A 26852-nucleotide genomic window follows, 5' to 3' on the forward strand; every position below is an offset into this window, starting at 1 on the left:
AAATTTTTCCTACTGCAAAGTGAAAAGAAACACATTTTAAAAGATTAGCTCATGGGATTTTACTTACTTATTTTTTTCAATTTTTAAAGAAGGAAGACTTTCTAGATTTTTAGTCTACTAGATAATTAAGCTGTTTTCTTGATGTTAGTTTATGAAAATGGTTATTACAGTTTGCACTGAAGTTTGCAAACTTCATCCTTACTAAGGCACTTGGTTTTTGAAGTTCTCTCCTCCGCCTTCCATCTGCTCTTAAATATCTCTGGCATTTGATCTTAAAACGCTGCAGGGTTGTTAACCATGGATTTTGGCATGGCCAGGTGCTGGTCTGATGGTAGACATTGGGGATAGACATTTGCTTTAACTATCAAGACTTAGTTCTTCAGCTTTTCCCCTCATTTCTAATTTGAAATCTGCTCTTTAAAACCTTTTGTTGCAGAAGAGGCTTTCTGTGACCAAGAGTACTTTGAGGGTCATCCTCAGATTTTTTTTACATGTAGCAAACAAGGTTTTTGTGCTTAACAACCAGAGTGTAGAGTGGACAGCCCCCTTACCTGGACAATAATGCACCCAGGTTATTAATGTGAGACCAATAGCTGAGTTATTATTCTCACATAGCAGAGTTAATCACTTACTAGTAAAAGGGAGAGAACATTTAATATATTTGGAAGCTGTTTAATCATCAACTTTGGGGATGGCAAATACCTCTTTGAGCTCTGAGAATATATATCCCACTGCTCGCCCAGGCCTTGTCACCAAATTTATTCTTTAATTAATTTATTTTTCCCTTACCATGTTACTGCCACTCCTACAACCAGCTATGTACTGACCTGAGCAACTGACCAAACCATTTCTAAAGTTCCTGCTAATGCTACACATAAAAATCATCGTTTAAGTGAAGAGCATATTCTCTGGCAACACAAGACAAGCATAGGTGTCCAAGGTATAAGCTCTGTGCACATCTGTTTCAGAGTTTAATTTCATCAGTTGAACAGATGAAGAATACTAACTAGCTTGTTTATACATATGTAATTTAATGAGACTAAACACTTAACTGGCCTTGGAGTAAGCGCAACTTGTTTCCTGTTGCTGTTTTTACTTAATAAAAAACAGTGTTAGGCACATTTCCTGGAAATTGGAGTACTGTGCAATATAGAAGGAATAATTTCAAGGTTGATTAGCCATTTGTGCCCTCCTACAGTGAGGCTGAGCAGGACGATGGGTTAGATGAAAACGGTTGAAATCTGATGTTAGTGAGAAGATGAAGCTTAGTGGAAGACTTCGTCATAGCTTATATTATGTCAAACTTCTAAGTCCAAAACTGAAATTCTAATATGTACCAAAATAACTCATTTTAGGAAGAAGTTCTATACATTTATCAGATCCAACTTATAATAATCTGTTTTTGATTGCCTTTTTTTTTTGAATGCCCTCTTCTTCTAGTTATTGTAGTTGTATTTTGATATAGTTGAAGTCCTGGCATGCAGTGAATGGAATTCTCCCTGAAAATTAGTATAAAATAATGGTATTATATTTTTTATAAATACTTTTTAAATGTTTTGTATTGCATTCTCTTTTTATTACTTTCAAGTTGTGCAAAACTGGATCCACACAGACTGCTGTATTTTGGGGGCAGGATGGATAGAGGAGATGAAGAAGTAATTTTGCCCCTATAACCAAAATTATATTTGGATTAAAATGCTTCAGTTAACTTGCCCAGCTTTTTGCAACTAAGGGTCAGCAAACTATGGCCTGCAGGCCAAATTTACAGCCTGTTTCTGCAAATAGCGTTTTATTGGAATTCATCCATACCCACTCCTTTGTATATTACAACTCTGACTACTTTCATGCTGTGATGGAGTTGAGTCATTGATGGAGACTTGTAAAGCTGGAGATAGCTACTCTCTGGCCCTTTACAGAAAGTTTTGCTGACTGCTGATCTAAACCATGCAAGAGGACAAGAATTAGTAAAAGAAGTAGTTATGTTGCGATGCATTAAAGACTGAAACAAATATTTGTGGGATTAAATGTTAAATGAAGCATGTTTGAGAGCCTTAGATTTTTAGGTCTTCCAGAATCCTAGTAACCATTCCCCCATCACCAAATTACCTTTGTTGTCTGCTGAAATAGACCACTCCCTTTTCTATTCTGGCAGAATGTTTTCTGCTCATGTTTGTATAGGCTCTTCCTTGCACCTTCATGAAGACTCATAAATTACACGTGATAACAGATTTTGGGTATGACTTTAAGTGACAGAGAGTGCCAGCAAGCTGCTTCTGGTCTGTCTGCATCCATAACCTCCTATACCTGATAGCCTGGGATGCTTCGAGGGGTGTTGGGTGTTGGATTTATCTTCCTTGTTTGTCCCAGTTCAGAACATGACTTGTCCATTGTGCTAAACTTATTGGATAACTTACCTGTGACAAATTGCAAGCTGTTGCTCATACATATTAGGAGGTTATTAAGAGCTTGGAGGTGCATAGAAAAGAAGGAATAATTGTGCTCCAGTTCTAAAGACTGAGCCATCCAGCTTGATACTGGATGATTCAAATACTGCCAGCCAATAACTGGAATTATGTTCTTGTTTGCTTTTTAATGTATCAACCATATCTTTTAAGATAAACTAATCCTAGTTTATTAACTATGTTTGATTATTTAGAAACTACTATAACTTGGTAATAAGTGTTTGGGTTAATAGAAAACACATTGGCTGGAGTCATGTGGACCTACACTTGAATCCGAGCCCTGTCAGTGTCTAGCATTTCAGATAAATGAAAGTGATCTAATCTTTTAAGCATCTGGTTCCCTGGAATAATAATAATACCTGTGTCATATGGTTGCTGTGAAGATTAAATGTTAATACAAAGTTCCCCACAGTATGCCAGTTGCATAGTAGAGGGTATATAAAAACCCATAGTAGTAGAGGGTTCTTTTCCACTCTTTTTTGTGTTTTTTGATTTTCCAAGAATGGAAGTAGTTAATGGACCAAGTTAATCAAGATCATTAGTATTTTTGATAAGCTGAGTTCACAGCCAGATAGTCCAAGCGACAGACAACTAATGATAAACTATGAATTATGTGGGGATTCACAATCACAACAGAAACAAAAGTACGAGGGAAAATATGCTGAGATGGCCACCCATGTGATTTCAGTGGGCCTCTGGGAAGAGGCCTTTTTGGTTTACTGCAGTGCCATCTGGTTCTGATCCTGAGACCCCTGCAAATCCAATGACATGCTTGGCATCAGCAGTTCTTTGAAAAAAATCATTACTTTTCATTTTGATAATATTTTTCAATTATTTTACTATAGAGACAAGTAACTCTTCTGCCATAATCAATTCAAATTTTTCCATCTAAAAGTCAGTGTTTCATATCTGAAAACATGTACTTAGGCATCATTTTATATATATTTCCCTTAGGTATGTTTGGGAGACATTAGATATGCTATTCTGATTTTTCAGAAAGGACAGCATAATGAGACATAGATTTAGACTTGGCTTCTGTCATAAAACCATAGTGTGCCACTCATGTGGAATCAAACTAGACCAAATGGGCTATAAAAATGGAAATCAGTAGCTTGTCCTAACCACATTTTAGAGAAAATTAAATTCCATTTGAAAAATATTAAAATATTAAAAGCAAGTATTTGACTAGTGTACTGAAATAAATGGAGACACATGAAATAAAGATCTTTACCAGATGTTCCATCCATTTTGTAATTAACATGTCCACCCCAATTTTTATGCTTTTTTACTTGAAAATGACATACGACTGTACGGTCTTTGCTTTTTCACACCTGTCTTTTTCTGTTTTGGTGAGAATACACAGTCAGTCTTCCTTCTGTTCTTTCTACTACCCACAGGCACCCCAGTCACCGGTGTCCTTGATCTGAGAGTGGCTACTATTGTGTACTTGTGTACTCTCCCACACAAGAAGTCAGCTTACTAGGCGGTGATCTGCAGCCTGTCAGAGGCCGCCAGCACCATGTTCTGCACGAAGCTGAAGGAACTCAAGATCACAGGGGAGTGCCCTTTGTCCTTACTGGCCCCAGGGCAGGTTCCTAGAGAGCCAGCTGAGGAAGCAGCAGAAAGCTCAGAAAGCTGCAAAGCAACTCTGCCCATCTGTCAGGATGTTCCTGAGAAAAATGTTCAGGGAAGTCTTCCTCAAAGAAAGACCAGTCGGAGTCGAGTCTATCTTCACACTTTGGCTGAGAGTATTTGCAAACTGATTTTCCCAGAGGTGAGTGCTTGCCCTTTCGAGATTTTACTGATATTTTGAAAATTGTAAAAGAATGTTTTTCTAGGGAAAATGTAAACACTGTCTCACTTTCAAGACTGTAACAGATGTAGTACATTTCCTGGAAACATATAAAAAAAATTCCCAAGCAATCATATTATTAAGTTGTGTTTAATTGTAAAATGTTTAAGATTTTGAATTCTTTTCAAAAGGATCCTGCACACTGACAAGCTTTACAACTTTGAACAACTGTTTAACTCCCCTTAGCCTCAGTTTCCTTATCTGTAAAATGGAAATAATAACAATCCATACTTCTTAGGGTTTTAATAATTACTAAGTGAAATAACTCATAGCTCTAACCACACCATAAGTGCCTGGTAGTATTTAATTATTATCTGAAAATTAAATTCCCAAGAGCATCATATGTTCCCTGCCAATATGTTGAGGTGGGAAAATCTCCCTTTTTTTCCCCTAGCTCTGGGTCTGAAGTCTGCTCAAGCCAGGCTTGACTTGCTTCCTTGAATCAGAGTCATAGGCCTGTTTGCCAGTGTCTGTGTGTCATTAGCTGGCCACTTCTTGAGATAGATCTGCGAGCTTTCTGAATTGCTATTTTGAGATCTGGAATATCTTCTGTTAGTCTACCCTTAAGAGAACTCTGGACACAGGGTGTATACCTAATTAGGTCAAATATCTCAGGAATAGCAGAGGCATGTGGCCAGCTCCTCTCCCCTGGTGGGGCTAAAGGAAGAGCAGCTGAAGCCTTCATGCAGTCTTCCTGCCCCAGTCAGTGTTCACAGTTTTATACAAACTCACTTTACCCAGGAGATTGGACACTGATGTAATCAGACTTCCAGCTATCATAACCCATTGGTAGTTTTTAACTGACTCAGCACCAGCCCTCTGCTTTGTGTGAAGCACTGAAGAACCGCAGACCACCAACTTTTAGGACTGACAGGTGCTTCCGAGGTCATCTTGCTTCACTCCCAAAGAGGACTAGGGAAGTTAAGTGATCTGACCAAAGGCACACAACTCTGGAAGGGTAGGTCAGTGATTGCTGCCACCACAAGGGGCTGCAGGATCTAAGAAAGAAGAGACTTGATTTGAAACTTGACGGATAGATAAGTTCGCAACAACAGAAAGTTGAGGGTGTTTATTTCAAATATAATATTAGCAAAGAGTACCTGGCTAATGGCCTTTGGGATGGAACTATTTATGCCCACCTCCCTCCCGTCACAGCCAGCCAGCTTGGCGGCGATGAAGGCTGAGGCCCCTCTCAGGAACTTGGCTCCCATCACAATCTAGGAAGCGGTTGGTACTCTCGTGTCTATGGATGAAGAGAGACGTAGAGACGAATAGATGGTGATGATGGAGAAGCTGGAGAGCTTCCGTGCTTTCCCTGAGTCCTGTCATTACCGTGTGGGCCTCGTTATTTTGTTGGATACATTTTGAATTCCTACAACAGAAGTCACACACATGTTGGAATCTCTTTTAAAAACATTCTGAACACTAAGTACAAATTATATTTTCCTTCTTTCTTTATTTAGAATAATCTGTGTTGTATGTTTACAAAGTCATAAGAATAACCATCAGGATTTGACTAGAGCACCACGTGGACGAGAAGGCAAGGCTACAGGAATTCTAGGAAGCATGAATGACTGGAACTTTTGTCTGACAGCTGAGGCCATTTGCCTTATAACAGTAAAGGCCCAACGCTGAATACATTGAGACTATGTAGAAAGCAACCTAGATTACTTTATCAACTGATCAACTGTCCAAATATCTACATGCCTTTGATTAAGTAGCACCTATTTTTACTGCTGCTTTTTTAAGATTTAAAACTCAGTATACTGTTTAGTTTCAGTTCTATCAGTAACCAAAGAAAGAGAAACAAAATAGCATTCGACAGCATAGTTTTTGTTTTAGATAATCAGACTTAATTCCCCAGTTATGGTTTTCCTTTGGGGTGTGGGGTAAACGTTAAAACTCATTATCCTTGGCAAATGTCATTCCAGTGAAGGAGAATAGTAAGGCTTAAGAAGGTCTTATTGCTCATCTAGTGCAAACTTTTCATTTCTGTTTGAAGAAATCAAGGCACATAAAGTTAGTGCACTTGCTTTAACTAAAAGATAAGTAAGGAGATGGAAAGGTGTGCATTTTATTTACTATCTGTTGCTCTTTCTATTATACTATTGTTAACTCACTTTTCATGATACTGCTCCCCAGTAATCCTGCAAGATCCTCTGGCAAATAAATGTCTTTAAGGAATTTGCAATAATACAGTATTAGCCATCCTTATAGCAAATCAGACCCACTTACTGAACTGAGCTGATTAAATTGGGTATGCTTAAATATTATCCCAACTCGAATACCTCATGAGACTAGACAGATCTGAGGAGAATCATGAAGTCTTTAAATGTGTTTCAAAATATTGGGTAGCAAGAATTAAAAAAGAAACAGTATTTTAATTTATCCTTATGAATTGAAATATTCTTGGTCTACAAAAACATGAAAAACTATAGGAAAGTTACAAAACAACTGAAATAGCTACTTACCCATAAAACATACAAATGAAATTCCATTCAGAGTGTTCATAGCAATGCTGTATCTAATAGCAGTTGTCCCTGAAGTGTTAATATATGGTGTATTTGTGAGAAAAGTACTTGTCTTAACAATAAATACATATGTTTCCTTTATCAAGTCAAAAGATAAAAGTTTAAGAGAAACAAACTCGAGAGCAGCAGTGTATTTACTTTTGGGGACAGGCCCTGCTCTGTGAATCAGAAATTTCCTCACCAAACACAAACACTTCAGGGTTCAACTGTTGTGGAGGTAAGTGGAGCCCAGTCCCCCAAAAAACAAAATGGAGAGTTTCCCAAAAAAGGAGTTTGGGTGCTGGGCAACTGAAAATCTACAGCAGTCTCCTATATAACACTGACGTGTATTGAATAGCGGGGAAGTCATTTGGAAGCAAATAGTGGACCTAGTCTTAAAATACCATACATAGTAAGCTAAAAGTCAGTACAGGATATTTGGGATGTGGAATATCTGACCCTCCTGTGGTTCATTTTATGTCATGAGGCCTCGGGGTCGGACTTACTTAAAGTTGAATCCCGCTAAGGCTTTATTGTGGACTTGCCATGTCCCAGGGGCTAGACTATGTTACGGGAGCTAAAGCACCAGGCTTGGAAGCTATGCACGGGCAGCCTTTACCAACAAATGTTTTGCCTGGAAAGCTTGTGGGTTTTGTTTTCTTTTGAACTTCCAACAGTCTTACAGAGGAGCAATAGTATGTGATGAAAGTAGATACTCACAAAAGTCTGTTAACCCATAGTATTATCAAAGTGCACTTACAAAAGCTTTGCTAGGACTTCAGCACTTTTTTCTTCAGAAAAACAAGTTCTAGTTCAAAATGGAAAGTCAGGATTACACCTGCTTCACTAACCTCAGCAGTGGGCAGAGGGACCATTTCTCCTCCTCTCTTACAACGGCAGCATGTGTGTTAGGAGAAAAGGACTGCAAAAAGAAATTCCTGGTGGCAGTAGGAAGGAAATGAAGACCGAGGAGAATCTTGACCAAATTGGATCTAAGAGTTTACCTGATGCTTTAATCAGAAAGCTGAAGAGGAGGAGAATGGTGTCGCCATTAGCACTTGGGAGGGGGAAGGACAATTCTTCAACGGCAGAATTAGATGGATCTTCTTCCCTCATTACCCATCAAAAGGTTCTAGTCAGAGCAGCAATTCATGTATAAATAGGTATAATTCACATTATCTTAAATTATCTTTGAGATAATTCATAATACCTTAAATTAGAAGCAATCTAAATTTATTTGTTGACTAGCTAAAAGAGTAACACCTCTGTACTTGGCTGTATCACCTCACTGATAAAATTTGTTACAGATTAAGACTTTAAGACTTCTAATAGCTGCCAGTGGGAGTGTTTTTCATTCATTCATTAATTCCACTGATATATGTTGAGCATCACCTATGGCCAGGTATTGTTTTGGGTGCTGGGCATACGGTACTGAATAACACAACTAATCCTTGCCCTTTTGGACCTTCTATTCTAATAGGAGAAACAGATAATTAATAATTAAAAAGTCAGGTAGCCGAATTCATGAAGGAAAACTGAGAGCTCATGCACAAAGACAATGACCCTCACTTTTTTGATGACCCCTTTGCCCCTAGGAATATGTTTCACAGGAAGAAAGGACTCATAGCAACCCATTAATTCATGGGATTTAATCCTTACTAAAATTCTAGTAATTCCTAAGTGACTTTCTACCAAGTAAAAGGTCCCTGAGAATTTAAAGCTTTTTCAAGAATCTTAGCTGATCTACCTCATTTAGAGTCTCCAATTTAATATTAACTTATTCTTTCCTTGATCTGAGAGACTGCTAAGTAACATACCCATATGTTCCTTCCTGAACATGTTCCTCACCTGCCAGGCTTCCTGCGCTTTGCCATTATACAGGTCATCAGGACCTTATGTAGAATCTGCCCACTGGGTAATTTGCCTGCCAAGCTTTCTTTCATCCTGAAGTGGATGCATCCTCTCTCCTTATTAGAACAATCAGAAAAAATTGCTCTACACTGTAAATTGGGGCTTCTTTACAGCACTTGTGTCTTCTTTCAATCAATTTCAAATTTCTTTTCTAAGTTATATATACACTTTAAAACTGGAAGTCCTTTGTAGTTAAACAGAAAGCTTGCACAATTTTCCTTAACTCTACTGTCTCACTTGACCAGTGGAAACTCTTGAGAGAGGTATAAATAGTTCTTAAGGAAAAAGGAATTTCCCAACTTGGAACATAAACAGAAAATCCTTCACTTTCCTGGTAAACTACAGAAAGGATCAGTGGTTAAATATATACATACAGATAATGCAATTTTTATGTGGAACGCAGAAAACTCGGCAGCACTCTTACAGATGCTCTACTTCCTACTTACCAACTAGTTACAGACAAGCTGTTAAGTGAGGCTGAAAGTCAACAAGTATTTTTGTCATTTGGAAGCTGACATACAAATATCTTGCAACATAGGAAAACTCACAAAATACTCAGAAATCCATAAAAGAGAGTAACTATATGCACTTGGCAAAGATTATTAGTTCAAAGAGAAGAATTAGCATCAGTTGGGGTAAATCCAAGGTTAGTTTCAAATCAACAGTCAACTGACATTGGCGACAGATTGGATTTAAATGATACAAAAAAAGTGGAAAGACAGAGGTAGCTTCAAGGTTTTCCAGACGAGGAGAAATAAATGGTATATAGGATATAAATTTGCATTTGTAGTTAAGGGTGGAGAGTCACTGAGGAATCTGGGGGTAGAGTTTGTGAAAGGAACAGATCTTTGCTTGGCTTGAGCTGTGCTGCGATTGAAGTACTGGCAGCCTGCCCAGGGGTTCTTCCTGACCCACAGGAAGGGATGCCCACAGTTCCCTCATGGAAGACCAGACTTTACCAAACTAGTCTCCTGTTTGTATTCCAGCTCAGCTTGACCTTGTTTTGTGGCTGGCAGTTAGACCACCCACCAAGGCCATAACCCACATCCAAACTCAAAATAGTTTGAGTTCACTGTTTCTTCTTAAATTTTAAAATGTTATGGAAAATCAGTCCCCATTTCCAAACTGTAGATTCACCACCCTTATTAGTAAAGTAGTAGTATTTCTGCTTTTCATACAAAACTTTCAGGATGAATTTTTAAGATATGTATATCCTCAAGTAAATGATTGTTTAATGCAATGTTTAAAACTTTTCACTTTTCTTAGTTGGAGCGGCTGAATCTTGCTCTTCAGAGAACACTGGCAAAACACAAAATAAAAGAAAGCAGGTAAATGGAACCACTTTTGCTGTGTGAACCTCTTATCACAATTACTGATAATGTTTTCAATAGCCACCACTTATTGAGTGCTAGAACACTTTTGAATCATTGTGGTAATGCCAGAAACTGAGTATGTGTTTTAGCTGCTACTTATCTAAAAGTAAGTGGATTTATTTTTCACATTTTATAAATCACTAAGTGCAGGCTTATATAAAATGTTTAGGATTTTTACAGCGGTTTAGGAAAAGGCAGAACCGAGTTTTGAGCCTGTTTTTTTCACACCCCATGATTTTAACCATGTCACCATATATTGCTGCTTCTAACAAGCTCCCGTAAGGCCTATTTTTTCCTACCAAGGGGTAGCTTCTAAAATACTTAACAGTAAGGATGGACCCTAAGCAGTCAGCACAGACTCGCTGCCTGAAGAATGCTGTGCCAGAAGGGTAGAGCAGGGGCCCAGTGCTGCCGCGCACTCCACATGTTAAACCTTTAGCTGCTGCTTCGGGAGGAGGTGGAGAAAGGATCAAGGATCTAGGAGGGCTGTGGCTTAGGGGCTTAGTGCAGCTGCAATTTATTAAACCTCGGGGAAGTGTTTCAGTGTTTTCATAACCAGTTTAGTTATACTGGGGCGTGCACTGGCTGGCTGTCAGTTACCTTTATACTTTTTCTTGTACTTCTCAACATTTTCTTTCAGAAAGCTTTCAGTAAAGGCTCACTATATAAGGTGATTTTTCAAAAATATGACCTTTATAGCTGATTTTTCCAGTTTATCTTGGCATATTAGCTGCTGGTGGGTGCATAACTTGATTGGCTTTGTTTTTGATTCCCTGAAATCCGAAGGATTTTTTCATTTGCAAATAATGTAAAAAGCACTTGTGTTCAGATTTGCAGAATTGATTGTTGAAGTTTTGCAAATTAATGCTACTGACAGGAATATTTTATGAATTCATTCATCTGTCTATTTCTCATGAGTGGATAATCTGCTCTGTGGATTATCTGTACATAATTTTCTTTGCTGACTAACTGGTCCCAGACTTCAGGCAGTAAGCAAGCCAAGAAGAGGTCACAGACTCGCCCAGAAGGAGAGTGTGAATCTATGTGTCTGACAGAAGCTTTGTTTACATGAGTGATACAAAAAGCATTCCAGAATGCGTCTGACCTTAATTCGCAGGCAGACTGATAAGATAGCCACAAGTCATTGTAGCTTTGCTACTGTGTCTGTCTCCTTCAGTCCTTGGCAGCCAGTTTACTCAAAATTTATTCTCAAGGCTTTGTGCTCTGAAATATCCCTAAGCCAGATGCAGACACTCGGTTAGGATGTGTTCCCGGCAGTCTATCTCTTTAAAAGAAAAGAGTCTCAGAACTGAAAAAGTCGTTTTATTTGGAAATCTTAAAAAATATTTTGCCACTTTCTTGATTTCTTAAGGAGCTGATCGTACTCTTCAATTGTCCTAATAATAATTATTCAGTTATTCAGTTGAAATAAGATAACAGATGTTTTTTCTCATAACTGCCTGCCGATATGATAAATGGCTTCTCTCTACTTTGCTTTTTCAGTTCTTGGGTATATGCTTTGTTTCTCTTTTTCCCCCCAGTTTCTTTTGGAAAGTCAGCTGCCATTTCTACTGCTCTCGGTTTGTCAGCTGCTGAACACGCCTTAATTCCTTTCTGTGGACTGTTGATTAAGTGACTTGAAAAGCAGAACAACAATATATTAGATAATAAACTGCCCCTAAATGAGAGACGGGAGCCTTGCACCTGTTATAAGGGAATGACTTTTAGTGCAGACATCAGGAAATATGATAGCTCTCTGGGAAGGTTGCACAGAGAGCTTTTGCTTTGTTTATTTTTATGGTATGTTTTGATCACATCATTGTGTCTGAACTCGTGGCTGGGGTGTGTGTGTGTGCGTGTGTGTGTGTGTGTGTGTGCAGTGTGCACACATTTGCTGGTACATACACCAGCTTACGCCTCTTTTTCTTTTCTTTTTTTTTAAAGGTGAAGATAGGCAACTTATTTTGAATTGCACATTCCATGCTGGGCGTTGGCAGAACTAGAGTTCTCTGAGCAGATTTGTTCCATTCTTCAGAAAAAAAAAAAAAAGAAATTGCTTAAATGAGAAAAAGAAGCAAATATAAAGACTGAGTAACATAAAATAATAACAACAAGAGGTTTAGATTCAAACTAGATGTAATATTATGTGGTGATCCTCAACCAATTTAGATAATAAATTATTTTACATAGTATTTTAAATAATTTGAAGCAGCATAACTTTTTGTGCTAAAGTAATAGACTGAGCAATTTTCCTCCTTGAAAATATTTCCTTTTGAAACTTGTCTATATGTATCATGTTTTATTAAAATCTGCTTAAAATTTTAGATTTTTGCCTGTTTGTAAACTTGGCATGCCTAATGGCCAATTGAACTATGAATAGACCCTTTGGTATCCTTTAATATCCTTTTTCAGTTCAGCAAATTAGTCATAATCAAATTAGGTCATCACTATCTGAAATTACCAAAAAACAATTAGACAAACATGAATCAACAAGTTGTCCAGTTGAAATTACCAAAACCTTCTGTTAATTAAAATGTATGCTATTAGATTAGCAACTTCTGTGCTAAAGAATAAACAATGTATTTCTTTAGTTGCTAAGTTTTATACAATGATAGAGTTAAATGTCATGATGCCTGAGAAGCTTAAACTCAAAAATAAGATACACTATGAATTTGCTTTAAAAAAAAAATGGTGATACTTAAAAAGGGAAATCTGTCAGAATGCATATTTTTCTTCTTGGTTGGGTAATCAGAAAAACCCTGGGCTGATTTATTACCATCTCTTTCTTGGTCATGTCATACTCCTGGTTCCCTGCAAATACAAACCTCTGTAGTATTAGCTTATGTAAAGTTAAATTAAAAGGTAAATATGCTTCATAAAAAATTACAAAACACTGTATATCAGTATATTTTGGGGTTTTGCAACACTGTTTTGAGTTGTACATGTCTTTGCTCCTTTGCTGTAAACTTGAAGTCAAGATTTACCTCTACAGAAAAGGCAATTTAAATTATTCTCAATCATCATTTCTGTATGTGACATTCTGAAGTATTAGCATTCATTTATCAGCTTATAATTTAAGATATTGAAATATTTTCAGGAAATCTTTGGAAAGAGAAGATGTTGAAAAAATAATTGCAGATCAAGCAATTGCAGCAGGTAATAGAATTGTTGTAAATATATGTAATTAGGAATTAATTATAGAGGTAATTTTACTTGTGAACAAGTATTTTCTATGAGCAGAAAATATTTACCTGTAGAACTGATATTTTGTCCTAAAATATTTGTATTTATTTGTTGGTGACTTCCATTGTGAAGTGTTCAGAATTATGTATTGTGTTAATATAAAGAATAACTCTTTCTTACTATGTATTTTGGCTTGACCCAAATCATTTCCTCATGTTATAGTGTTTATTTGCTGAGAAGTAGATAAGGCTGCATAGGAAGCTGACTCATAGACATGTACATGCTTTGCTATTGAACTAAACTAAGCATTCCACGTTCATGCATGAAAAATTCTACTCAACAAAGTAACATAATTAATTTTTTCCCAGGTTGGAAGTCTTCATGGGAAAAAGGGCTAACAGTGTTCTCATATTAATAACAAGTAGATGGGTAATTTTGTCATTTCCAAATACTGTCTTTTCCAAAGTGTGAGTACATGGACCAATAGACTTAATCTTTCTATAAGTATAATATACTAAGAATTTAATAGTGATGATGATGATGGTGATAGCTAACTTATATTGAGCCCTTCCTAGGAGCCAAGTACTATTCTAAACATAACCTCCACACCTCATAACAATGCCCTGAAGAGGTATGAACAGTGCTATGAACAGGACTGTTGTTTTTCGTGAGTCATCAGTGAGAAAAATGTCTTACAAAAGTTTAAAGAATAAAGGAAGCTAGGGAAAGAGAAGTTGTAGAAAGTAAATAATATTTTCCAAAGAAATATTCATTCAGGTGACATTAAACAGCAAGAATGCTGTTTTGCTCAGAAAAAAAAGTTTACTTTGAATCATCTTTATAGAAAAATCACAAAATTCAGTTTCACAATCAGTGATGTTAAATTCATTCTTGTCTCTGACACTCATACAGCTGGAGGCCCTCCAAGTGGGATGGTGCCTCTTCATCAAGATGTACAGTTTTTCTTGTGAACTAAAAGGTGGGAGAGCTTTCTCTGAAATGAATTTGATCCCATAATTCCAGTTGTTCTTTTAGAGTTTAAAGGAGACAAAAAGTTATGCATTATACTCCATTGATCATTCTTTTTTAATTAACTAATTTGGAATTTTTATTTGGAGTTACCAGAATTTTAGAAACTAATTGGTGTATAAAATTTGAATATAGGTGGTTAATTTTGGTTGGAAAGAACTCCTGTTAGCAGACAGAAAGGAACAAAATCGTCAGATAAAACAATGTTAAACAGAGCAGTTAGAGCACAGCTCTACCAAGGTGACGTATGTGATACGGCAGAAAACGTGTCCTATGCTTTCAGGAGTTCCGGTGGAGATCATCACAGAATCTCTCGGTGAAGAGCTTTTTCAAATCTGTTACGAGGAAGATGAACACATCCTCGGTGTGGTCGGAGGGACCCTCAAAGATTTTTTGAATAGCTTCAGCACCCTTCTGAAACAAAGCAGCCACTGTCAAGGAGCAGAAAAGAAAGGCAGGTTTGAGGATGCTTCCATTCTATGCCTGGATAAAGATCACGATTTCTTAAACGTTTACTATTTCTTCCCTAAGCGAATCACATCCCTGATTCTTCCCGGCATCATCAAGGCAGCTGCTCACATACTGTACGAAACCGAAGTGGAAGTGTCCTTAACGCCTCCGTGCTTCCGGAGTGACTGCAGCGAGTTTGTTAACCAGCCTTACTTGTTATACTCCCTTCACGTCAAGAGCAGCCGGCCGTCCCTGTCCCCAGGCAAGCCCCAGTCCTCGCTGGTGATCCCCGCTTCCCTCTTCTGCAAGACGTTTCCTTTCCATTTCATGTTTGACAAGGATCTCACGATCCTGCAATTGGGCAATGGCATTAGAAGACTGATGAACAGGAGAGACTTTCAAGGAAAGCTCAACTTTGAAGAGTACTTTGAAATTCTGACTCCCAAAATCAGCCAAACATTTAGTGGCATCATGACCACGTTGAATATGCAGTTTGTTGTCCGAGTGAGGAGATGGGACACCTCTGTGAAGAGATCTTCAAGGGTGAGGAGAACATAAGAGTATTTTGAATGTGAAATAAATGATTTTGTATATAAGGACTAGAGACAAAAAAGGTAAAAATAGGTTTATTGCTTCAAAGGTTTTGATAAAACATTATAAGTTCAAAACAATTCCAATATAATTTTAAGCTGAAATAGATTTAAAACAAAATCATTTCTGGATTTGTTTGCTTGCTTGATTCATTACTTCACAAATACTTATTGAATGCAGTCTATCCTTTAAAATCTTTTAAGAATATCTTATGACTGAATTATATAAATATTTGTATAAAAGCATATTTTCAATCATTATCTAATTGCTGACTCAGTGTGGAGTAATAGGAGGAATCATTCTGGAACAAACAAATCAAAATTACCTGTTTCCTCTAAGAGACACCCAAATGGGTCTTAAAACCAGTGTATAGATACAGAAAGTCAATAACTCGTTTAATTACTAGGGAATGTGGGGGGAAGTGTTCTGTCACCTCATGGTAGAGAACTTTCGTACTTATTTAGCCTAAGGAAAGGAACTTTGCTAAATCAGACTTGATAGTACAAGCGAGGCTAATGAGGGGCTGATGTTGCATGTAACTTTGAGACACGCATGACCTCAGCAGGCATGCAGTTTGTTACCAAAAACTAGAACAGCCTTATTACTTTTTATCATAAAGATAATATAGCTAAATGTTTACAAAATAGGTTAATGCTTAATAATGTTTATTGAAGCAGAAAATCAAAAACATTAGTTACATAGATTTTGTTTTAAAAGAAAAAACACTGTTTACAACTTCATTTTTATCACTGAACAATGTATTTTGTGTATTCGTCCATGTCATTAGCTATGTCTCTTTCCCTTTTTCAGAGGTTGTGTACAATCACACTGTATAGCTGTTCCCTACTTTATTTAACCAGTCCCTTATTGAAGGATATTTGGGTTGCTTTTGACTCTGCCACAGTAAACGCACATATACATGTTTGTGCACATTTGCACAAGTAAATCTTGTGACCCAGGATAATCACCTGAAGCCTCACCTCTTTTGAGGCTCTCTTAGTATGATCCTTTCTGCTAGCAGCTACTGTCAAAGGAGCATAATAACAAAGGCATCAGCATGTCACTTAGTGAGAAAGCCCTGAAACAGGAATTATGCACATTGTTCATTGAAAATCATGATTTCCGTGTAGCGTGTACACCAACATGTCCTTCAAATGCCTGCATGCATCATTAGAATTCATAGTAAATTTGAACTATAAGAAAGCTTGTTGTTCTTTTTCAGCACATAGAAAAAATCAAGTTTAAGTACAAAGGGATTATTACTGTATGTATTTCCTCTCCTTTTGTCTTAGAAAAATGGTGGAAACTTGAGTAAACCACAACTGGTTCACCTTTGCTTCACAGGTCATGGACCTCAAGGGCCAAATGATCTACATAGTTGAGTCCAGTGCAATCTTGTTCTTGGGGTCACCCTGTGTGGACAGATTAGAAGATTTTACAGGACGGGGGCTCTACCTCTCAGACATCCCAATTCACAACGCCCTGAGGGATGTTGTGTTGATAGGCGAACAGGCCAGAGCTCAAGACGGCCTGAAGAAGAGGCTGGGCAAGCTGAAGGCCACCCTTGAACAAGCCCACGGAGCCCTGGAGGAGGAGAAGAAGAAGACCGTCGACCTCCTGTGCTCCATATTCCCCGGCGAGGTGGCGCAGCAGCTGTGGCAAGGGCAGGCTGTGCAAGCCAAGGAGTTCCGCAGCGTGACCATGCTCTTCTCAGACATCGTTGGGTTCACGGCCATCTGCGCCCAGTGCTCACCGCTGCAGGTCATCACCATGCTCAACGCTCTCTACACTCGCTTCGACCGGCAGTGCGGACAGCTGGATGTCTACAAGGTAGGGGGCCGGGAGGGCAAGGCCCCTCTTAACAGGCAAAGTCCCTGAGAAAAAGCACAGCCACTAGGACCGGAGTAATAATGCAGACAAAAAGCTTTCTCTGCAGGGCTATGCAAGCCACATCCTGGGAGCAGGCAGAATGTATTAATCATGTGGGTGTTCTCCAGCCAGAAATAGATCTGAATCTGCTCAGCAAGAGAGATAATTACCCCATGAAAGGACGGCCACATTGTCTTAATAAGTACAGAATGGGGGGTGATAGACTGAGTGGAGGATGGGGTGTAGGACCCATTAAAAGTCAGCCATGTAACTTTGTGATAATTCCAAGTATGTCTTGTACATGGAAAATTTATCCTTTGTATCTGTAAAAGTAAAAAACAAAAAGTGTTTTACAAATGAATTGTCTTTAAATAGATGAAATTCAATACAGAGTTAACGTGATATGTTTCATGGCCAGTAAACAGACGTCCAAGTCACCTATGTGAGGCATTAATGTAGAGGCCCAAGGCAGAGACATCTGAACAAGAGATGTCTTCAAATCTTGTTCTCTACTTGCTTTGGAAGCTGAGAAAGTTAAATAACCTTACTCATGTCTAAAACAGAGAAAAGAATACCTACCCAGAGTTTATATACATGCATAGCATGCATTATGTCCCATTATCTCCATGGACAGCACTCTTATAAAGGTCATGGTGAAAAAAGCTGCATTCACCAGGCAGCAGGCTGCTGAGTTCCTCCAGGAACAGGCGTCATTCTAGGCACTGGGGATACATGGGGGGATTGTCCCTGACACATAACAAAACTTTTTTTTTTAGTGTAACTCTTATCACTAAGAGAACTAATGAAGAGATTTTGTGTTCTGTCCTTTTCTCTAGAATTAAAACATTTTTTACTGATTTAAAGTATTTTGTATTGTTGTAGCTATTGGCATCCAGAATAAAGCATTCTTCTCATCTGTCTGGCTTGAATCATCTTTTAATTTGCCACATAACAACGTGGCATTTCAGAGCTTAACCCAGCATGAAATAAATAAATTTGGGAAGAAGAAACAAATATTATTTATGGGAATACACAAGCTACTGTTCTGTTCCAATCTAAAAGCTAGAAATAAAACCTTCTTTTTAAAAATTACTAACAGGAAATTCCAGACAGAGCCGTGATTCCCCTGGGGAAAAAAAAAGAGGTCCATGTATAATTAGAGATAAAATAATTGGCTTCGGTTAGGTTAAGCTTGATGGCCTTTTGTGGAATTTATTTATTTAGTTTGTAGATAGTTTCTATCTTGAGAATGTCTCCTCTCTCAGAATTGTGAGATCCGGGGAGTCTTGCTTTCCTTTGCAAACTGCTGTGCTGGCTAGCAGAAGAAGTAGCCCTTTTCTACATCAGCTTGTTGAAACTTTAAAAAAACCTGGTTATTCCTATCAAGCATTTAGAATCTATATCCCATATTATAAGGACAGTAGCCACAGAGTTTCCTAACTAACCCAATTACCACTGGAGTTAGATAATGAATCACATTCTCTACCAGTCCTTATTTCCACCTTCTCTTCACTTCTGATTCGGCATGAAAATACCTGGAGACAACTGCAAGTAAATACAGAAGAGTATTAGCTATGGAATCAGTTTAAGATATACAGAACGTATAATCATAGGCTAATCTATGAGTGTGACAGCTTCTAGGGAATAGTCAAACTTTTCCATTTCAGGACCTGTTTGTGCTGGGACTTTATGTAATTTACCTTCTTGATGTCTTTCAGTCTTTTGGTGATTTTTCAGTTTATTTCAGTATCAGCTTATCCAATGTTTTAGGAAATAGTTACTGGTCATCCAGCATTTACCAGCATGAGTGGGCATAAACCTTGTAGGAAATGTTCACAGCTCAGGAGGAGAAGGGAGGCAAGATTGACAATTCCAGATTTCCATATGACCTAACAAATGTCCAATCATACTCACATCAGTATAAGGTGCTACCACGCACAGAGAATAGACATCTTAACACCAAGCAGGGGTGAAGTACCACTTCTCCTAATTAGCAGTGCTTGCGGAGCACCTGTATTATGTTAACCATTACATTCAGCACTTCTGTTTTCACTGCTGAGGAAAAGTGTATAGGAGACATTGGTATCTGGCTCATTCATTAGCAAATATGCCAGGCACTGGTGAAAGCTTATGTTCTACAGGGGAAAAGAAGGACAATAAACAACTGAGTACACTTACAATATTCCAGTTGATGTAACATTCTGGTTAAGCTTAAGGGGGGAGAAGTGCAAAGGGTGAAGGGTGGGTGATAGCTGTTTCATAGAGGGTGGTTGGGGTAGGCCTTTCTCAAATGGTGATGTTTCAGCAGGGCCTGAAGGAAATGAGGGACAAGCCACGTGGTTACCTGCAGGGAGATTGTAAGTAGAAGCATGTTTGGTATCAGGAGCCAGTGGCCTTGGGACAAAGTGACAAGAGGGAAAAATCAGGAAATAAAGTCAGGGATTTATCTTCCTTTCCTTTCTCCTTTCTCACCTCCATTCCCTCCGTGCTAGCTCTGCGTAAGAAGGGGGATATGATGTGATAGCTTACAATAAATATTTAAAAGAAAAGAAAAATGCAACGATCTGGTGGATGATTCATGGACTGAACTGTTAGCTTTCTGTAGTTAGCATCACAGATAGGTGAAAATCACCTGTAACAATAGCAATAATGACAATGATAATAATTATACTTGGAACTTATGTACTAGCTTGATTTCCAAACGTCTTCCAGGTACCACTGTTCCTATCTTCTGGGCTGACATGTTGGTGTCTATACTTTGTGATTAATATTCATGCAGAGACTAACAGTTGCTAAGAGAACCCCAAAATCCTTTTGATAAAACTAAAATATCTTAGTTTTACATTGCATGTTCTACTAAATTCATAAGACATCAATGGATAGTGACTTCAAAACACTCATTTTTCATGGTAAATAAGGGGGAAATGATATGGTAAGTCAGTAGCAAATCTGGGAGCAGAAGCCACCCCCTGACAGTGGGCTCACAGGACTGTACTGAGACTTCTGCTGTAAGATGTATGCTATACGTCTTCCTGAGCTTTTATTTCTAATACAGAAAATCTGTTATGTGTAGGTGGAGACCATCGGTGATGCGTACTGTGTGGCCGGGGGATTACACAAAGAAAGTGATACGCATGCCGTTCAGATAGCGCTGATGGCCCTGAAGATGATGGAGCTCTCCAATGAAGTCGTGTCTCCCCATGGAGAACCTATCAAGGTAAAGCAGATCATACACTGTCCAGGGGCTGTCATGAGACTAAATGCTCATTAGTTATCAAAATAATAGTGTATCAGGCAAGGCTTAGTTGCAGAGAGCAAAATCTCTTTAGCTAGTTTAAGCAGGAAGAAGTTTACACTAGGGTATTAAAGGTTTACTGAATCATTGAAAGGACTGAATTAGCCATCTACAAATTAAACTTTCAAAAAATGGTGCACAAAGCTGCACCTCAGAACCACTGCTTTTTCTGTGACCAGGAAGCTGGTTGCAGAACTACACCACCACAGCCTCAGGCAGGCAACCTTTGTGTTCAGAAAGCTGCTGCCTCTACTACTGGCTACAGAAGGGAACTGCTCCTCCTATAATTTGAATCAGCAGCATGGAAATCTTGCATCGTGACCTTTACAGAAGGAGTGACTAGCAACTGGGCTCTCTTCGCGAACCACAGAAAACCTAAAGGCTTCCGTAGTTGTGGTTCCGCTTGAGAGCCACAAAAAGGCAGTCATGGCAGAAATCCTGGCTTCCTACTCTCAAGTGTGTAATGCAGGTGTAACAAATTTAAATGCATCTAGAAAGTGCAAAAGAGTGTGGAAAATGTACTTTTAGTTTTCCAATCTCTGCAGGAGAGGATGTTACATTTGAATGAAGGTTGCCTGCTAATCCACCAATATTTTCCAAGGCACATAACATTTAAAAATTTTTAGATGGGCCAGATCCCAGAATACTGTCGTATTGCAGATGAGAAAAATAAAATTAACATGCTAGGCATTAGTTTAAAAGATCGAATCTGAGCAGACTACCTTTATTTGTCTCACTTGTAGTAAATATGTCAGTTTTTATAGAACAGTCCTCCATTGATGACCTTCAGAATTGGGCCTTTGAAGTAATATAGAATCCTACCTGGTATGCTGTAAAACATAGTGAAGAAAGAAAATATAGAGAAAAAAATAGAAAAAAGAAAAAATATTTTAAAAAACCAAACTGCAACACTTAAAAGTTTAGTGTAGGCTCTCTTCGTAATGGAAGCCACATGTCTGAGCCTTCACAACTGTTTTCTAAGCAACTATCACCCCTATTGCTTGTTGCTGTGTGACACATTTCCTCAAATTTAGTGGTATAAAACCACAAACCTTTTATCATTCATGGATTCTGTACTCCAGGAATTTGGATGAGGTACAGCAGGGATGCATTGTCTTTGCTGCACAATATCTGGGACCTCAGTTTGGGCATGTGTGGAATACTTGGGACTGCACCCCTTGGAGCTGGAGGACCTCTTCTGAGATGGCTACATCTGTTACATGCCTGGTTCCTTGGTGCAGAGGGCTGAAAGGTCAGGCTCGGCTGGGACTCCTCGCCCACTTGCTGTCATATCATGTCCCAGCACGGCAGCCTCAGAGTAGTCATGCTTCTTTCATGGTGATTCATGTCCCAGTGAGCAAGACTGATGGATGCTATATGGTCTTTTATGATCCTAGCCTCAAGAGACACACAGCAACGCTTCCTTTATATTCCGTTGGTCAAAGCGATCATAACCTTGCCCAGAGGAGTGGAGACCCCACATCCCAAAGGGAAGAGTGTGAAATAATCTGTGACTTGACTGTGTTTTAAAAGCATCATGGCATCTGACTTTTCCAAACTTAATGTCCATAATTGTACCTTTATAGAGGAGAATAGTGTATTTATTTCTCTCTCTCTCTCTTTTTATTTTTATTTTTGTCAAGGAATTCATATCATCAAAGGACATGTTTAAAATGTCCAGATCAACAATAAACCCAGTAATTTCCACATAAATGGATTTTATAATTAAGATGCGTATGTTTAGGGGAGGGAATTTGGTGGTATGATTGTCATTATCTGTAGAAATGTATTTTCAGAGTTTTTCAGTTGGAAGAATTAATTAGAGCTAGTTTCAAAGATAATTTCCTAGGTAATAATAGTTTAATTTTAATGACCTATCAAGTGAGATGTTAAGCATACCTGTACTAACCTGTAATTCTAGAAAATATCCAATGACCTTGGGAGCTACCCATGAAATATCAAAGAAGCAGAAGGGAAGAGTATTTTTAGTAGAGAAAGAAACATTCACGTGTCTCAGAGGTGGCCTATTCTGACTTAAACATTGTCTCATTTGATCTTTGTAACAGCATTATGGGGCAGAACCCCCAGCTCACTGACAGACCAGAGCAGTCAAGTCTCATGCATAAGGATTTCGAGTCGCATCTCTCTGGCTTCAGCGCCCAGACTTGCTATCCTTACCCTGCTTACCCCATGGGGTGGAATCAAGATGAAGGAATAGGAAATAATTTCCTTTCTTTTCAAACTGTATTTTTCTTCAACATAGCATATGTAAAAATCATCTATCCACTCATTTGTACTGATTTCCTTACTAACATCCACCCACTTAGGCTTAGAAGATTGCTGGGCGGGCTGAGGGTGGAGACCAGAAAACTGAATTAGCAGTGGCAGTTAGCAAAATGCGCAGCAAACTTGGAAACCAACTCTGGTACCCCTGTGCCTATGCCCAGATGCCTGTGATGAGAGGTGGGTTCTGTCCACAGTGTCCCCCAAATGGAAGACTCCCCCAGCAAGTTTCTATTTAGAGCACAGCATACATCTTTAACTTTGAGTCACTTTCTCATTTGCGGGTTTGAAAAGGTACCTGATATGAAAGCTTTGATTTGACAGTGAGATTCAGAACTGGAGAAGAGGAGGGAGGGAGAGTGGCCTGGGAAGAGCCAAGGAATGTTTGCTTTATCTCTGTTTGGATATATTTTTATGAGGAAAATGTATTTATTTATTAGCTATGAAATAGAAAAATTAAAATGCTATGTGAAACTTATCAGAGAAAAATCTACAGTAGCTAAACACAAACAAGAAATTGGTTTAACCAAAAGACTGCCCAAAGAGAGCAAACATTTCTCCAACTAAATGTGATAAAATTGTGCCTGATATTTATATACAGCAATGTATATAGTCTTTTGTTCATATTGTTCAGTCATTATATGTGTAAAACTATATTCTCCTAAAGAAGAAAAGACCAGATGGAATCGATACCTAAGTTTCACTACTTGAAGTAAAATTAACAAGGAAGAGACTTTAAAAATAATCCAATCCAGTATTTTACAGATGAAGAAACAGTAAGAGGGAACTAAAGAGACTTACAGAAAGTCGGACTACCATTTATTTGCAGGGTTTGATTTGGAATGCAAATCTCCTGATTCATAGCACAGTACTTCTGTGTGAATATTCTGAAGACTTCATGATTTGACATCTTATAAGCAAATGATTCTGGAAAGGTTTTAGCAGACTTCTGAAAACAACTGTAAAAGCAAAATCGAAGTCCTCTGAATCCTAAATTACATTTAGTTCCTGAGTACTTGGCCTTGGTTTAAAATGTACATATATCTACTAAAACTTTTTTTAAATAGTCACCTGAGCTGGCAAATAATGAACATGAGTTTGATTGCCATTCCAAGTGTCCCTACTTGACCTTGCTTTCTTGTAGCAGTAATTTAAGAACGGTGCATCCTCTAAGGTCATCAAGTGTTCAGATCTTCTAGAAGATCCCACTTCAAAATATTCTTAGTTGTTCAAATCATTGGTGACTTTCAGAATTCCTAAACATTTACCCCAACATATCCCAGACTGTCTCTATATCCAGACCATAGTGCAACTCTGGTTTGCCATGGGTCCAGATGTTTTTAACAAAAGTGTATATGTTCACATAATCTTGGCCTAAGCAACTCTAGCTTGCTGCTTCCTCTGTAATTTTCTGCTTAAATATTACAATTCCTTTATCCAGTTGTTAGTCATTTGAATAGCAGTGTAGTGTTTGGATAAAGTTCTTTTAAAACAAAATGCCTAACAACCCACATTTTCTATTCTGAGACTTGCTTTTTTTCCTCCTTTCTGACAGTATTTTGGGAAACAACTGGAGTCAAGAAATCATGTCTGTCTCACTTGATGGACAGAGCAGGTTCACATAAACATCCCATAGACACTTGGTCCTGTCACTGTGGTGACTGTGACAGGTATGCCTGGAAATTTGTTTCAGATGTTGAAGATAGGTAGAATGAAGATGTTTTGTGTAATAAACTCAAATGCATAAATGGAGAAGAACTAAGAAGTGTGACTGATTTTGCACCAGTAGTTTTTTAATTAAATGTGAGTAGAGGGAAGCTGTCTGAAGGTTTTGAGGAAGGAAGGAGTGGTGTGGTGAGACCGAATGGTAAAATAATTTATAGACTGGGCCTTCAAAAAATTCCGGCAAGTGGGAAGTGTCTTACCAATGATCTGGAATGTTGCATTACTTTTTGCTTTCAGATGCGAATTGGACTGCATTCTGGGTCGGTTTTTGCGGGCGTGGTTGGAGTTAAAATGCCCCGTTACTGTCTTTTTGGGAACAACGTCACCTTGGCTAACAAATTTGAGTCTTGCAGCGTACCACGGAAAATCAATGTCAGTCCCACGACCTACAGGTATGAACTGTGCTCAATACCTGACCTCTAATATTTGTATTTATACACAGTTGTCACTTTTTTTCCCATTGGTTTGTCATTCTCCACAACTCTTTTCTTGCTCAGACAATGTTGAAGGGGAAAACAATAACTTTTATCATTCTCCCTCTAACTTTTTTAAAACTGCTCATTAGTGTCAGGAGAACAACTCCCCTGAGTTATTTGTAGCACAGGTGTAATCCTTGGCACACATCCTATCTTCTCCCCATTATTATTCTTTACGAAAAATGTGTTACTGCTCTCCATATTTGCACAGGCATTCTGACACCAGCTAGTATACTGCACTATGGTTCTGACACTGGCTACCGGGAGTAAGCATCTACCCCACAAGTTATAGGCTGGTCCCCAACATGCCCTTAATTCAGGTGTCAGACACGTTACATTGTACCTCGTTTTAAAAATCTCATTACAGTGGACACCCTAGAATAACAAAGTTTTCCAGATTTATGTGGTAGTTAACTTACACCAAGCAAGTTGTCTTCTCAGAGACAACTGTTTTACAGTATCTTCTTCCTTTTTAAAACTCCAACAGGCTTTTCCTTTTCAGCCCTGACTCTAAGTTATAACCTCATGTCATATTGCACAGGGGAAACAAAGGCAGTCAGGTAAGTGCTACGCCACCTCCATGCCATAGGTGCCAGCAGCATCGCTGCTCTGATGTCCTGGACCCAGGCCTCCGTTTCTGTTCCAGCAGCCTGGTGCCCTTCTTCTTAGAGTTGTCTAGCTCACTGTCTGTGCTTTACCACCCCCCTGTCTGCCCTCCAGCTCTCTGCAGGCAGTGCTTGTCCCTGGCACCCCACTGAGATGCCTCTCTTCGGTCATCGCTGTACCTTGCTCATATCGTGGCCAGTTCTCCCTCAACATCTCAGGACCAGTTGAATAGCTCAGGCACCCTTTCTTGTAACACATTCTTCTTTGGGCTTTCCTGACACCACACCGCCCTGGTCTCCTCACGGCCTCAGCTTCCCCGTGTCTTCCTCGATAGTCTTTCCCAAGCCAACCTTTGAAAGATGTAGCACTCAGAGTTCAGTCACTGTTCACACCTGTATATGAACTTTTAGGATGCATTTTTTTGTAATCTCTAGCCTACCCCATGATTCCCTATTGAGCTACAAACTAGTATATCTTATTCTCTGTTGTACTTGGATGACCAACTTGATTAAAATTAACATGATCCCATTAGAGCAGTGAGTTTCCACACACACCAACCTGATGAAACCTACTTTCCACCCAGCCAAGCTTTATCTTTAAAATGGTGCCACCATCTACCTGACTACTTAGACTCCCAGCCTCAGGGTGAGCACACCTTTCTCCCCCTCGCAGCCCATCACCTCCACCTATGGGTTACCTCCTGAGCACAGCTTTCCTACCTCCCTCAGTCCTGCAGCCCAGAGCAAGCCACACGGCTCTCTCCATCTGAACCACCCCAGCACCGTTCTTCCTCCTCTCCCTGCTCAGCCTTCTCACACGCCTCTCCCACACAACAGCCAGATGACCTGTTTAAGGACAAACAAGACCTGTCCTTGCACTGAAAACTCACCAATAAGTTCCCATTGCAGTCAGACTAAATTTAAACTTGTTACCACAGGCTCAGAGGTGCCCTTTGATCAATGTCCTGCTGGCCTCTGCCATTTCATTTCCTTCCTCTTTCTCCTGCGTTCACTGATTATTATCTTGCCACCCTGGTCTCATTTTTATTCATCAAACTTACTAACCTGATTCCTGAATCAAAGATACTTGTTATCCTATGTATTCCTCCTCACAACTAGACCTTAAGTCAAACACCACCTCTTCAAAGAGAAACTCCTTGAGCATCTTGGCCAGAGGAACACCCTTCCCCTCACACCCACCCACATTTTATTTCTTCATATTCTCAGCTCATACCTGT

The 26852-nt window shown here is 38.9% G+C and overlaps 1 protein-coding gene across 6 annotated transcripts in view; it reads left to right on the forward strand.

Moving 5' to 3' along the window:
- Window positions 1-26852, forward strand: part of GUCY1A1 (guanylate cyclase 1 soluble subunit alpha 1) — a 59427-nt gene that overhangs the window by 25023 nt on the left and 7552 nt on the right. For all 6 annotated transcript variants that reach the window (XM_036887727.2, XM_036887726.2, XM_036887729.2 and 3 more), the window contains 7 exons: window positions 3860-4236; window positions 10002-10063; window positions 13206-13264; window positions 14604-15313; window positions 16706-17191; window positions 20304-20447; window positions 24771-24925. In XM_036887727.2, the coding sequence (XP_036743622.1) occupies window positions 3982-4236; window positions 10002-10063; window positions 13206-13264; window positions 14604-15313; window positions 16706-17191; window positions 20304-20447; window positions 24771-24925 (1871 nt within the window). In that variant the 5' untranslated portion in view covers window positions 3860-3981. The remainder of the gene's footprint in view (window positions 1-3859; window positions 4237-10001; window positions 10064-13205; window positions 13265-14603; window positions 15314-16705; window positions 17192-20303; window positions 20448-24770; window positions 24926-26852) is intronic.

The sequence above is a fragment of the Manis pentadactyla genome, chromosome 1, assembly GCF_030020395.1.
Source record: "Manis pentadactyla isolate mManPen7 chromosome 1, mManPen7.hap1, whole genome shotgun sequence".
Taxonomy (NCBI): domain Eukaryota; kingdom Metazoa; phylum Chordata; class Mammalia; order Pholidota; family Manidae; genus Manis; species Manis pentadactyla.